General features: G+C 40.4%; 1 protein-coding gene across 1 annotated transcript in view; it reads right to left on the reverse strand.

Annotated features, from left to right (window-relative positions):
- The window catches only part of LOC122802503 (multidrug resistance-associated protein 1-like), a 1,262,326-nt gene that overhangs the window by 812,749 nt on the left and 436,009 nt on the right, over positions 1-13,568 (reverse strand). The window contains exon 7 of the mRNA XM_044072155.1: positions 10,359-10,424. Coding sequence (XP_043928090.1) covers positions 10,359-10,424 — 66 coding nt within the window. The remainder of the gene's footprint in view (positions 1-10,358; positions 10,425-13,568) is intronic.

Here is a 13,568-nt window from a genome sequence, read left to right on the forward strand (position 1 = left end):
AGCATGTCTTTGGGATGTGGGAGGAAACTGGAGCACCCGGAGGAAACCCACACGACCACAGGGAGGACATGCAGACTCCACACAGCAGGCACCCCAGCCGAGGATCAAACCGGAGAACCTCTTGCTGTGAGGCGACAATGCTAATCACTGCACCACCGTGGCCGCCCTTTTTTTTTTTTTATTTATTTCAGTATGATACAGAATTCTTAAGAACTGGTTCATGTGGCTTGCATGCTAGTGCATTTCATTTCGGTTCTTGGTTCCACTGGGCTCAGTCTAACCCATATATGGGGCTGAAACAGCCTTGTGAGCTCTGCAATTGCTGCGTTCAGGACAAGCATGTGTATTTTTGTGCATACATGACCTTCTGACTTACAGACACAGAGCTTACGCAGCACAATGCTTGCAAGATCGTGCTTTGCTGCATGCATCCTACACTGCCTCCATTCCCCCAGGAAGGGTGAGCTTACTTTGCCCACTCACTCCCATGCTCTCACTGCACACCAAAAAGGGTTCATGCTGCTAATCGAACATAGATTGTTTAGGGGGCAGTAAGGGCTTTATCCCTGTGGGCCATGAGGTCACTGGCACAGACAAAATTTTTGCCTGAAAATAAGCCTCCCCATTGGCATGGTGACCTTCTCCTCAGTCATATGTGCCACTGATTAAATACCTATAACAACCAAACAATAAAACATGCTTTACAATACCAGAATAGTGCTTCACATCAATTTATCTACAATACCCATTTTGTCCAGGATAAGGTCAAGGGAATGCATAGCCTATCCCAGCATTCAGTGGGACAAGGTACAGAAATTAATCTTGGTGCATAACACAAACCAATCACAGGATAAAGACAGGTATTCATACACAAAGAACACATATACTTTCAGACAGTTTGTAGGACTGCCACCTTACTTACCACATATCTTTAGGATGTGGGAGTAAACCAGAACACCTGGCAAAATGTCATACAGACGCATGGAGGAAATGTAGAATATGTGCATTTTACTACAAATTTGTATAATAAAACTAATTATTAATATTAACAATTAATTATTAGTATTAAGAGTGCTAATCTAACTCTTGACTACTTCAAGTAAGTTTTTTTTTGGGGGGGGGGGGCTGTTCTTGTTGGCAAGTTCTCGTATGTGATCTATTTCTACACTGTCCAGCACAAATTTTTGCATTTATTTATTTTATTTAAAAAATACAAACCCAGCAGAAACTTTGCACTGTTGGGGGGTGTGAAGTTCACTCCTTGAAATATGCTATTCACCTCGTTCACTAATAAAAACTGAACTTTAAAATACATACTACAACATAATAAAATAGTAGGTAGTCCACAGTTAAGTTAAAAATGGAATATTCTTTACTGAAGCACACAGACAAGCTATCCTAGCTGAGTGCACTGAGAAGGCTTACAGACAGTCATTATTTATAAATAATCAGGTTATTGGGAGGAAGGGAGCGGTTACAGAGGGTGCTTCTGTTAAAAGCAATACGCTCATTGCTTTAACCAAGTCCCCCTTAACACCAGAGTGTAAACTGAGACTGTGCTGCCTTAGAACTGAAACTGAAAACCTAGAGACAAATTAAAATATATAATGTAAAAACAGCTTATTAAGGCTAACCTACTAATCCAAGCTTTATTAATTAATTCATTCATTCATTCATTAAGAAACCAACTCACTAACAAAATGACTAGTTAATTAATCAACAAAAAAAGATCTACCACAGTTGCATGCTGGGTTTTCTGAGACTTTGTGGGATACCACGTATTTTTCTTTTTATATCTATTTTATTTATTTTTATTGACCAAGTTAAGCACACTAGGCCTGTGGCATATTTTAGAGGAGACCCAAGAATTTATACAACTGAGGAAATCTGACCGGAGCACAGAGGAATTCTCCTACTCTTTTCAATACATGTCATGGGATTTTGTATATCGACCTAAGGTATTGCCCACTTAGAAAGGAAGGACCTTTGGCATACGTGTTATCTGAGGAATGGCACCTCAAGCGTGATGTATCCCTCTTAATGCTGTATTGTGGCATCAACACTGGAATACGAATCCAAGCACACAGTATGGGAACACAACCCAAGACCCTCTGATCTCCCACACTTTAAAGCCAAGTATGCAACCTGCTCAGCCACTGTCACTGTCAGTCTGACAGTATGGGAACTCTGGGATGGCCTTGTGTATATTTGGACATCTACTGGAAGATTATGAACGTCTCTGTGCTTTGGGGAAGGCTTACAGTAACTTAGAAAGTTACACTGTTGCTAATTAGAAAATGAAATACAATCCATTGAACCAGAAATCTAAACTGATTATATCAAGCTTAATATAACGCAAAATTGATAAAAGAAAAAAAAATATTTGTATCTCATTCAGAAAGGACAAAAACTAACATCTTTGTTGTGCTTAGGCCTACTTGTCAATTGAAAACAAGCTGGCAGTGAAAAAAATAAAATCATGACATAACTCTTTCAGGGTCCCTGAATAAAATTAAATATACTGCATAACCTCAAAGGCATCTTTACATGTAAATCCGATAAGCAGCCCATGTACATCAAAATAGGCCCAAAGTAAATTAGCCACAAGCTTCTTTAAAGGACAGGACTTCAGCTAAATTTTCAAAGGCTGCAGGCAGTTAATAAGTATTTACTATTTGTTTCATGCAAAGAGATTTTGTAGTACCACTGGATAGTCTGAGTGATACTTTCTGACGGATCTTTTGTAAAGTTCTGTTTACCAAGAAACTGACATGTTTTTAAGTGGATTTTTCTGACTCAGTAACTCCCAGTGCCTAAAGTCCTTTCCCAAACTCAGAACACAAGTGTTGTTCTCTTCACCCTACAATCCATCAGCCAGTTGATTCCATTCTAAAAGTAATGTCTGGTGTCTGGGGGTCAGACAACAATCTCATTCTGAAATCCTGCAGTGACCAGAGTGTATTCCAAAACCAAGGCCAGGGATGTGGGCACATTCTTCACTCTGCAATCCCCAAGCAATCACAATCCAATGTCAAATCACAGTCATGAGTGTAGATACTCAACCCATCTCTAGTAACACCCAGTAACCACAAACCATTCCAAAATCCAGGCTGAGGTATGTTTATCCTGCTCACACTGCAAAAGAATAGTCATCAGAGGCCACTGACAAAACAAGATTAGGGATGTGGACACCGTCCTTTCCCTGTAACCCTTCAATAACCACAATCCCTCCAAATAGCCATGTCAGGGATATGGATACCCTCCTCGTGTGTGATAAGGGGCAGATAAGAGACATGGGCATCCTCCTCCTTCCTGCAAATCCGCACTAACTACTAGCTGTTTAAAAGCTCAGGTCAGGTATGTGTTCACCCCATCTACCCTGCAGAACCTAGCAATTGCAGTCTATTATCAAACCTTGGGCAGAAAGTTGCATACCCACTTCATCTTGCAAACTGTCTGTAACCAGCACCCACTTTCAAATTCAGATCTGGATTATAGTTGCCACCTCTGCCTGCAAAATTATAGTTAAAGTCCATGCAAAACTAAAATATGGGAAGTAGGCCTCCTTTTCACACTACGAACACTTTGTGAAGAGAGTCCCTTCCACTTTCTGGAAGACAAATAAGGGGAGTGGGTAGCCTTCTCAACCTATAAACACCCAGTGACAGTTTTGTTTGCCATATTAGTGATGTAGACACCATCCTTCTTGGCTAAATCCACTAATCAGACCCCATTAGCAAACCCAAGTATCCTGCTTCTCATTAACAGACACAGGTATCTTCCTTCTCATTAACAGACCCGGGTATCCTCCTTCTCATTAACAGACCAGGGTATCCTGCTTCTCATTAACAGACCCGGGTATCCTGCTTCTCATTAACAGACCCGGGTATCCTGCTTCTCATTAACAGACCCGGGTATCCTGCTTCTCATCAACAGACCCAGGTATCCTGCTTCTCATCAACAGACCCGGGTAACCTCCTTCTCATCAATAGACTCGGGTATCCTCCTTCTCATTAACAGACCCAGGTATCCTCCTTCTCACTAACAGACACAGGTATCCTGATTCTCATTAACAGACCCAGGTATCCTGCTTCTCATCAACAGACCCAGGTATCCTGCTTCTCATTAACAGACCCAGGTATCCTTCCTCCTCCTCATTAACAGACTCGGGTATCCTCCTCCTCATTAACAGACTCAGGTATCCTCCTTCTCGTTAACAGACTCAGGTATCCTGATTCCCATTAACAGACTCAGGTATCCTGATTCTCATTAACAGACTCAGGTATCCTGATTCCCATTAACAGACTCAGGTATCCTGATTCTCATTAACAGACTCAGGTATCCTGATTCCCATTAACAGACTCAGGTATCCTGATTCTCACTAACAGACCCAGGTATCCTGATTCTCATTAACAGACCCAGGTATCCTGCTTCTCATCAACAGACCCAGGTATCCTGCTTCTCATTAACAGACCTAGGTATCCTTCCTCCTCCTCATTAACAGACTCAGGTATCCTCCTCCTCATTAACAGACTCAGGTATCCTGATTCTCATTAACAGACTCAGGTATCCTGATTCCCATTAACAGACCCAGGTATTCTGATTCTCATTAACAAACCCAGGTATTCTGATTCTCATTAACAGACCCAGGTATCCTGCTTCTCATTAACAGACCCAGGTATCCTGATTCCCATTAACAGACCCAGGTATCCCGATTCCCATTAACAGACACAGGTATCCTGATTCTCATTAACAGACCCAGGTATTCTGATTCTCATTAACAGACCCAGGTATCCTGCTTCTCATCAACAGACCCAGGTATCCTGCTTCTCATTAACAGACCCAGGTATCCTTCCTCCTCCTCATTAACAGACTCAGGTATCCTCCTCCTCATTAACAGACTCAGGTATCCTCCTTCTCGTTAACAGACTCAGGTATCCTGATTCTAAGTAACAGACCCAGGTATCCTGATTCTCATTAACAGACACAGGTATCCTGATTCTCATTAACAGACCCAGGTATCCTGCTTCTCATCAACAGACCCAGGTATCCTGCTTCTCATTAACAGACCCAGGTATCCTTCCTCCTCCTCATTAACAGACTCAGGTATCCTCCTCCTCATTAACAGACCCAGGTATCCTCCTTCTCATCAACAGACCCAGGTATCCTGCTTCTCATCAACAGACCCAGGTATCCTGCTTCTCATTAACAAACCCAGGTATCCTTCCTCCTCCTCATTAACAGACTCAGGTATCCTCCTCCTCATTAACAGACCCAGGTATCCTCCTTCTCATTAACAGACCCAGGTATCCTGATTCTCATTAACAGACCCAGGTATCCTCCTTCTCATTAACAGACACGAGTATCCTCCTTCTCATCAACAGACCCAGGTATCCTCCTTCTCATTAACAGACTCAGGTATCCTGATTCCAATTAGCAGACCCAGGTATCCTGATTCTCATTAACAGACTCAGGTATCCTGATTCCCATTAACAGACACAGGTATCCTGATTCTCATTAACAGACACAGGTATCCTGATTCTCATTAACAGACCCAGGTATCCTGCTTCTCATCAACAGACCCAGGTATCCTGCTTCGCATCAACAGACCCAGATATCCTGATTCTCATTAACAGACCCAGGTATCCTGCTTCTCATCAACAGACCCAGGTATCCTGCTTCTCATCAACAGACCCAGGTATCCTGCTTCTCATCAACAGACCCAGGTATCCTCCTTCTCATTAACAGACCCAGGTATCCTGATTCTCATTAACATACCTATATATTCTCCTTCCCATTAACATATCCAGGTATCCTCCTTCTCATTAACAGACGCGGGTATCCTCCTTCTCATCAACAGACCCAGGTATCCTCCTTCTCATTAACAGACCCAGGTATCCTGATTCTCATTAACAGACCCAGGTATCCTCCTTCTCATTAACAGACATGAGTATCCTCCTTCTCATCAACAGACCCAGGTATCCTCCTTCTCATTAACAGACTCAGGTATCCTGATTCCAATTAACAGACCCAGGTATCCTGATTCTCATTAACAGACTCAGGTATCCTGATTCCCATTAACAGACACAGGTATCCTGATTCTCATTAACAGACACAGGTATCCTGATTCTCATCAACAGACCCAGGTATCCTGCTTCTCATCAACAGACCCAGGTATCCTGCTTCGCATCAACAGACCCAGGTATCCTGATTCTCATTAACAGACCCAGGTATCCTGCTTCTCATCAACAGACCCAGGTATCCTGCTTCTCATCAACAGACCCAGGTATCCTGCTTCTCATCAACAGACCCAGGTATCCTCCTTCTCATTAACAGACCCAGGTATCCTGAATCTCATTAACATACCTATATATTCTCCTTCCCATTAACATATCCAGGTATCCTCCTTCTCATTAACAGACCCAGGTATCCTCCTTCTCATCAACAGACCCAGGTATCCTCCTTCTCATTAACAGACCCAGGTATCCTCCTCCTCATTAACACACTCAGGTTCCTCCTTCTCATTAACAGACCCAGGTATCCTCCTTCTCATTAACAGACCAGGGTATCCTCCTTCTCATTAACAGACCCAGGTATCCTCCTTCTCATTAACAGACCCATGTATCCTCCTTCTCATTAACAGACTCAGGTATCCTCCTCCTCATTAACAGACCCAGGTATCCTCCTTCTCATTAACAGACCCAGGTATCCGCCTCCTCATTTTCTAGACCTCAGACAATTTCAGTCTATTCCCAGAACTCAGGTCATGGACATTGCAGAGTCTGAGTCACAGATATCCAGGGCTTCCATATTAGCAGGTCAGACTCACTGATATTAGTGAAAAACTAACTCATTTGTCTAATGGTTTTCCTAGTTTCAGAAACCAATACACTGAAATCAGCTGGACTCACCCCAGCAGGAACCAGCAAGCATCTTTGCTTAGACTTCTGTTACCTCAGTAAATTGCCTTGGACAAATGCTGTCATCAAAGTTCTTCCCATCCCTCAGCTGCAACTTTAATTCTTCCTTTAACACAGTAGATAATGATCTGAATAAAGCATATTAGCACAGTCCAAGAATACTCCTCAGTGCCACACAATACTGCACATATCATCTATCCATCCATCCATCCATAACCCATTTTCCCATTTTGCACATGGAGTTGTGGTGTCACTTCAACAGAAACAATCATCTACAGCCAAGGTTTATAACACCCAGTGGCTAGCCCTGCCACAGTAGGTCATCAGTAACACTCACTCGCACATGCACCTACAGCCAATTTAGAGTGTCCAAAACACCTATGGCATGTATTTGGAATGTGGGAGGAAACCAGAACATCTGAAGGAAACCCACGCAACCACAGGGAGGACATGCAAACTCTGCACAGAAGGTACCCCAGCCAAGAATTAAACTGGAGAACTTCTTGCTCTGATGCAACAAAGTGAACCACTGCACCACCGCGACCACCCAAAATACTGCATATATATTGTTACCCAATTAATACACAGTACTGCTAACAGTTACACAATGCTGCACAATTTTGTGCAATATTACACAATGCCATAAAGAACAGCTTGCTATTACACAATGCCACAAAGAGTTAACCAATGCCACCCAACACTGCACAGTATTATATTATTTATTTTATTGTATTTATTTATTTGAAGTTTGTTTGCCAGGATGGTCCATTGGGCCGAATGAGCCCATTTTCAATGGAGTCCTGAGGAGAAAAGCTTCATAGATACAATATCAAATATACAAGTAAAGAATAAAAGTAAAATACAATAAAATAACATAACAGTTTGTTAAAGTGTCAGAATAGTACATATAAGCACAAGTAAATGTTAATGCAACAGGAAAACACAGAAGAGCATATGCAACAATTCATATCAGTTTACAATTTTTTAGTCTCTATGTTTACTTGAAAAAGAAAAGAAAAAAGGTTAGGTACGACAATAGTTAATAGGTGTGTGCAGGAGGTATTAACATAAGAGATTATTAACATAAGAGATTAGTGACAATGTGTATGTTCCTATAGGAGGGATGAGTTTATAGACTAAGGGGGTAAGGTAGTAGCTGGTGATGTTATGCAGGACACATATCCACCACACAATAATATTTCCTGTTATATGGTGCCACACGGTAGTTACTGTTACACAAAGCTGCACATTGTTACATAATTCCGCACAACACTGCACAGTATTACACACTGCCACACAATAATGCTGTTATATAATACCACACAATACATGCAGTCTTACACATTGTCAAACAATACAACAATCCTTTACACAATACCATACAGTGCTGCCCACTGTTATAAAATGCCATCCAATACTGTGCAGTGTTACACACTGCCAAGCAATCATACATACTGTACCACAAAATGTCACACAGCACTGTTTACCAACACAGTCCCACTCAATATTGTCTTACTCAAAGTTACACAGTGTTACACAATTCTACATAATACTGTACAGTGCTACACAATTCCACATAAAACTGCACAATGTTATACAATGCAGGCAATACTGTGCAGTGCTGAATAAAGTCACAAATGTACTCCTTACTGTTATACAAAATCAGCAAACAGTATTGCACAATGTTACACAATACTTCACAGTGTTATACAATGCCACATATTATTTACTAGTCTACAGTGCTACACAATCCTGCATAATGTACTGCAGAATGTTACATAATGACAAAAGACTATTACTTACTTTTACCCAATGTCACACAATACTGCTTATTCCTACACAATGGCACACAGTGGTGCTCTATATCATGCAGTGGCACACAATACTGCTTACTGCTACATAATGCCACACAGTACTACACACCATCATACATGGGCACACAATACTCCTTACTGCTACACAATGCCACACAGTACTACACAGCATCATACACTGGCACACAATAAAGCTTACTGCTGCACAATGACACACACTACTACACAGCATCATACACTAGCATGCAATACCACTTACTGCTACACAATGCCACACAGTACTACAGAGCATGATACACTGGCACACAACACTACTTACGGCTGCACAATGACACATAGTGCTGCTCTGTATCATGCAATGGCACACTATTGCTTACTCCTACACAATGCCACACAGTACTACACAGCATCATACAATGGCACACAATACTGCTTACTGCTACACAATGACACACAGTACTACACAGCATCATACAGTAGCACACAATACTGCCTACTGCTACATAAGGACACACAGTACTACACAGCATCATACACTGGCACACAATACCGCTTGCTACTACACAATGGCACACAGTACTACACAGTATCATACACTGCCACACAATACTGCTACTCAATGACACACAGTATACACACCATCATACAGTGGCACATAATACTGCTTACTGCTTGCTACATGATGCCAAACAGTACTACACAGCATCATACACTGGCACACAATACTGCTTACTGCTACACAATGACATACAGTGCTGTTCTGCATCGTACAGTGTCACGCAATACTGCTACTGCTATACAATGCCACACATTGCTAAACAGCATCATATAGTGGCACGCAATACTGCTACACAATGCCACACAGTACTACACAGCATCAACACTGGCACACAATATTGCTCATTGCTACACAACGCCATACATTACTATACAGCATCATACACTGACAAACAATACTGTTTACTGGTACACAATGCCACACAGTACTACACAGCATCATACACTTGCATGCAATACTGCTACACAATGACACACATTGCTGCTCTGTATTATACAATGGCATGCAATACTGCTTACTGCTACATGATAACACACATTGCTGCTCTGTATCATGCAGTGGCACATCATACTGCTTACTGCTACACAATGCCACACATTACTATACAGCGGCACACAATACTGCTACTGCAACTGCTAAACAATGCCACGCAGTACTACACAGCATCATATACTGGCACACAATACGGCTTACTGCTACACAATGCCACACAGCACTACATAGCATCATACATTGGCACACAATACTACTTACTGCTACACAATGCCACACAGTACTACCAGCATGACACATTGGCACACAATACTACTTACTGCTACACAATGCCACACAGTACTACACATGGTCATACTTTGGCACACAATACTACTTACTGCTACACAATGCCACACAGTACTACACAGCATGACACACTGGCACACAATACTGCTTTCTGGCACAGCAGCAGCAGTTTTCTTTGCTAGTGCTGAACCTACGCATGAGCAGCTAATCTCCCAAGCCTGGAGATGACAAGGCACTGTAGCCCAAATGTTTTCAACCAGCTATGGCTGCCTTTTCCCTGCTTACCTTAATTCCTTGCAAGATTTCATTCAGCAACTTGACTCGTTGGTCTTTGGCCTTCAGGTGAGTTTTCTGTAATAAAAAGGTAGGATATTTATTTTAAAAAATATATTTATTTAATGTATTTCTACAATCTATGCTTTGCCTGTTCTACTACTGGTGCTGTGACCGGAGATAAAATACATTCAGTCAGCAAACTTGTATACATCTTTTTAAGAAAATGGGACAAGTAGATAAATCACTGAGGAGAAAGTAGTGATAACAGAACAGTGTAATCAAAGTTTCTCCAGCCCAGATGGCGTGACTGAGTGACATAAAATACAGGTAATTATGTAATGCAAACACTGTTACACTACTGTACTTGGACACATGCTATGTCCACCTGAACAGTAAGTCTCATACATTGATCACATGACAAAGGAGGTGGGATGTTTACTAAACAATTTTAGTTTTTGGTGTCAGCAAAGGGATGTAAATTTTAACCAAGTAGGCTTCTGTAAGAATGACTTAAATTTCTGCTTTTCAGAAAATACAGATTTACATTACCTGTGTATTTATTAAGCAGGTATGTCCAACTGGTACAGCCTTTGGCAAAAAAGACCTGGTATAATCACAAGCAATGTACAACTCTACAGAGGAAATGGTTGTTCAAGTGGGTGCATACAGACTTAAAGCAAATAAGGAAAAAGAGCCAGCCACATCTCTCTCAGGTGTCCCTGGTTTTGCCTCGTGTTTTTTCCTTTTTTTTTTTTGTTTTTCTGATAATCACCAAGGATCACAATAACTTGATAAAACCACAAATCAGAGTTTCATTTTTAGAAAGGTCTCAGTGCCTGTTGTTCAATTAATGTTTTAAGTGAATTAGAAATGTAAAAATTGACCCTGATTTTTGGCATTGTCTCACCCCTCATTATTTATTTGTTTTTTTTTTTTTTTTTTTTTTTTTAATTATTCTAAGCATACAGGTCTGACAGGTAAAGTATACTTTCTTAACTGTTTGTTGCACTTTAATATTTTAAGATGTGATTTGTGAATGATGTTTAAAGCTTTCTGTCTTGGCTGATTTGATAATAAAATGTTCCGTTCTTTGAGAATGACATCTGATATATAACAGATCACTTATCTGAATGCCCAGTAGGGTAGAATGTTCTGCTAGATGGTGGTTTTCTCCTAAAGTCACCCATTCATTGCTACTTCCTTCAGTATCTTCAATTCAGTGTACTTTAACAACCTTCCTGAAAGTTTCCTTTCTGTACTAGGTTAGTGAAGTAAAATCCTCATTCTGTTTGTTTAACTATAAACATCTCACCGTGCCATATATTATCCATTGTTCACCAGGGTTTAAGTGACCAGCAGGTTGCATTTTTTGCAAATACAATGACATTCTTGGTTACCTAACAGGGTTTCTAAAGTACTCTGTACAGGTTTATGATCACACTCAACTAGAACTTCTTTACTTTAAAAGTAATGATGGAATGTCTCAATAGAAACTGCAAGTAATTGTTTTTCTATTTGTTTACCTCAGTCTGTAAATGTAACTAACAAAATTATATTATATACATACTTTTCTTCCTGAAATATAACAGCTGCTATGCCATTACCATCAGCCAACAATATAAGATGTTTTACTTCGGTATTGGCACTATTATTACCACTGCATTAAGAAATTCAAAACTCTCCTTCTGCTTAAAATGCTAGAGTCATAGTGTTTTTTTTATTATTATTCTATTACTATATTCACTGCTTCTAGTACAGTTGGTTTAGACTTTGATTTCCATCTTCCTGTAACTGCTTTTTTGGCAGTCATCAGAACTGTTCACCCAGTATTTCTGAGAGCGTAGTCTGCAGGTATTTTTTAAATTCTGCCAACTCATTACACTCCCAAAAAAAATATGTTCCTAATTACCTTTTTCTTCCCCATCACACCTCCTGAGGAAAAATCCTTTGGAGTCTCCTTGAGATATAAAGTACCTCTGCAAACACATCCAAGCAAAAAATCTTAAATCTTCCAGACTTTGTAGCATAGTTGTGAGCCACACATATATCCTCCCATTGTTTCTTTGGGAATTGCTTATTCAAGCTCTCTTCCCAATCCTTTCTAATCTCCTCTGATTGATTTCTATAGTTATCATACAATATTTTCCCCTACTAATTATCCCTTTTTTAATAGCAGCTTCTGTTCTAGATATCAGTACTGGTCTTTCATTTTAAGATTCCCCATTCCTCTCTCTACCTATACTCTGATATCAATTCTTGCCAGGGAAGCAATCAGTAGCCTGCAGGTCAAAGCTATTCTTGACCTCTTCCCATTCTATACCTTTCCTTTTCTAATAATTTGCTCCCAGTACCTTGATTCCTTTGTCAGTTTTCTCCACCAAATTCCAGCCGCCTTTGGCCTATTCTCTGTACCCCCAATTGCAGTCATTGCTATCAGCAGAATTACCTTTCTCCATCCCTGTGTTGGCTTAGTTCTTAAAATATGTTCTGCTACTTTATGAATATAATATTCTGAATGGTTATTGTTATTCTCCTTAAGGATCTGCATCCAAAATCCAGGTCTCTCCTTTTTTCTTGAGCTTTCTCCATTTCATCATCATCCCTTTGCACTCTGAATTATAGCTTTCTGCTTGTGCTGTGTATAGGAGCCTTAACTGTTCAGCTCTGAAATACCTCTCCAAATCAGGTTACCCCAGACCACCTTGTTCTATTTTAAGGATCAACTTATCCTACTTAACCCCCCCCCCCCCAGAGAAAAAAATCAATAAACCCTTTATTAACTGCTATCCAGAACTTCTCCTCTGGTTGATAAAAATATGCCTGAATTGTGTACAAAACTAAAAGGACTAAACATTTTCACTCTTTGTACCTTGCTATTCATATCCATAAACACAGCTTCCAGTTTCTCAGGTTTTTTGTATTACCTTTTGTTTAGTGTCTTCCCACATATTTTTAGCTGAGATAACAGAATCCTATTTATCCCATACACCTAAGTACATTTTTATCATGTCCTCATAAATATGGGTATTGGTGAACCAATTTGTGTGCGAGTACGTAGTTTACAGCTATTGCCTTTGTTTTACCTTCATTAACTTTGTAAGCTGAAAAGACTTGAAACTATCTCTGAATGTTCCACAACACTGAAATGTCTTTTTCTGGTTTATCAGGTACAAAATAATATTATCTGCAAATGAAGCCAACCTTTCTTGATTAACAGAC

This window comes from Protopterus annectens, chromosome 5.part0, assembly GCF_019279795.1.
Source record: "Protopterus annectens isolate FY-2018-M chromosome 5.part0, PAN1.0, whole genome shotgun sequence".
NCBI lineage: Eukaryota > Metazoa > Chordata > Ceratodontiformes > Protopteridae > Protopterus > Protopterus annectens.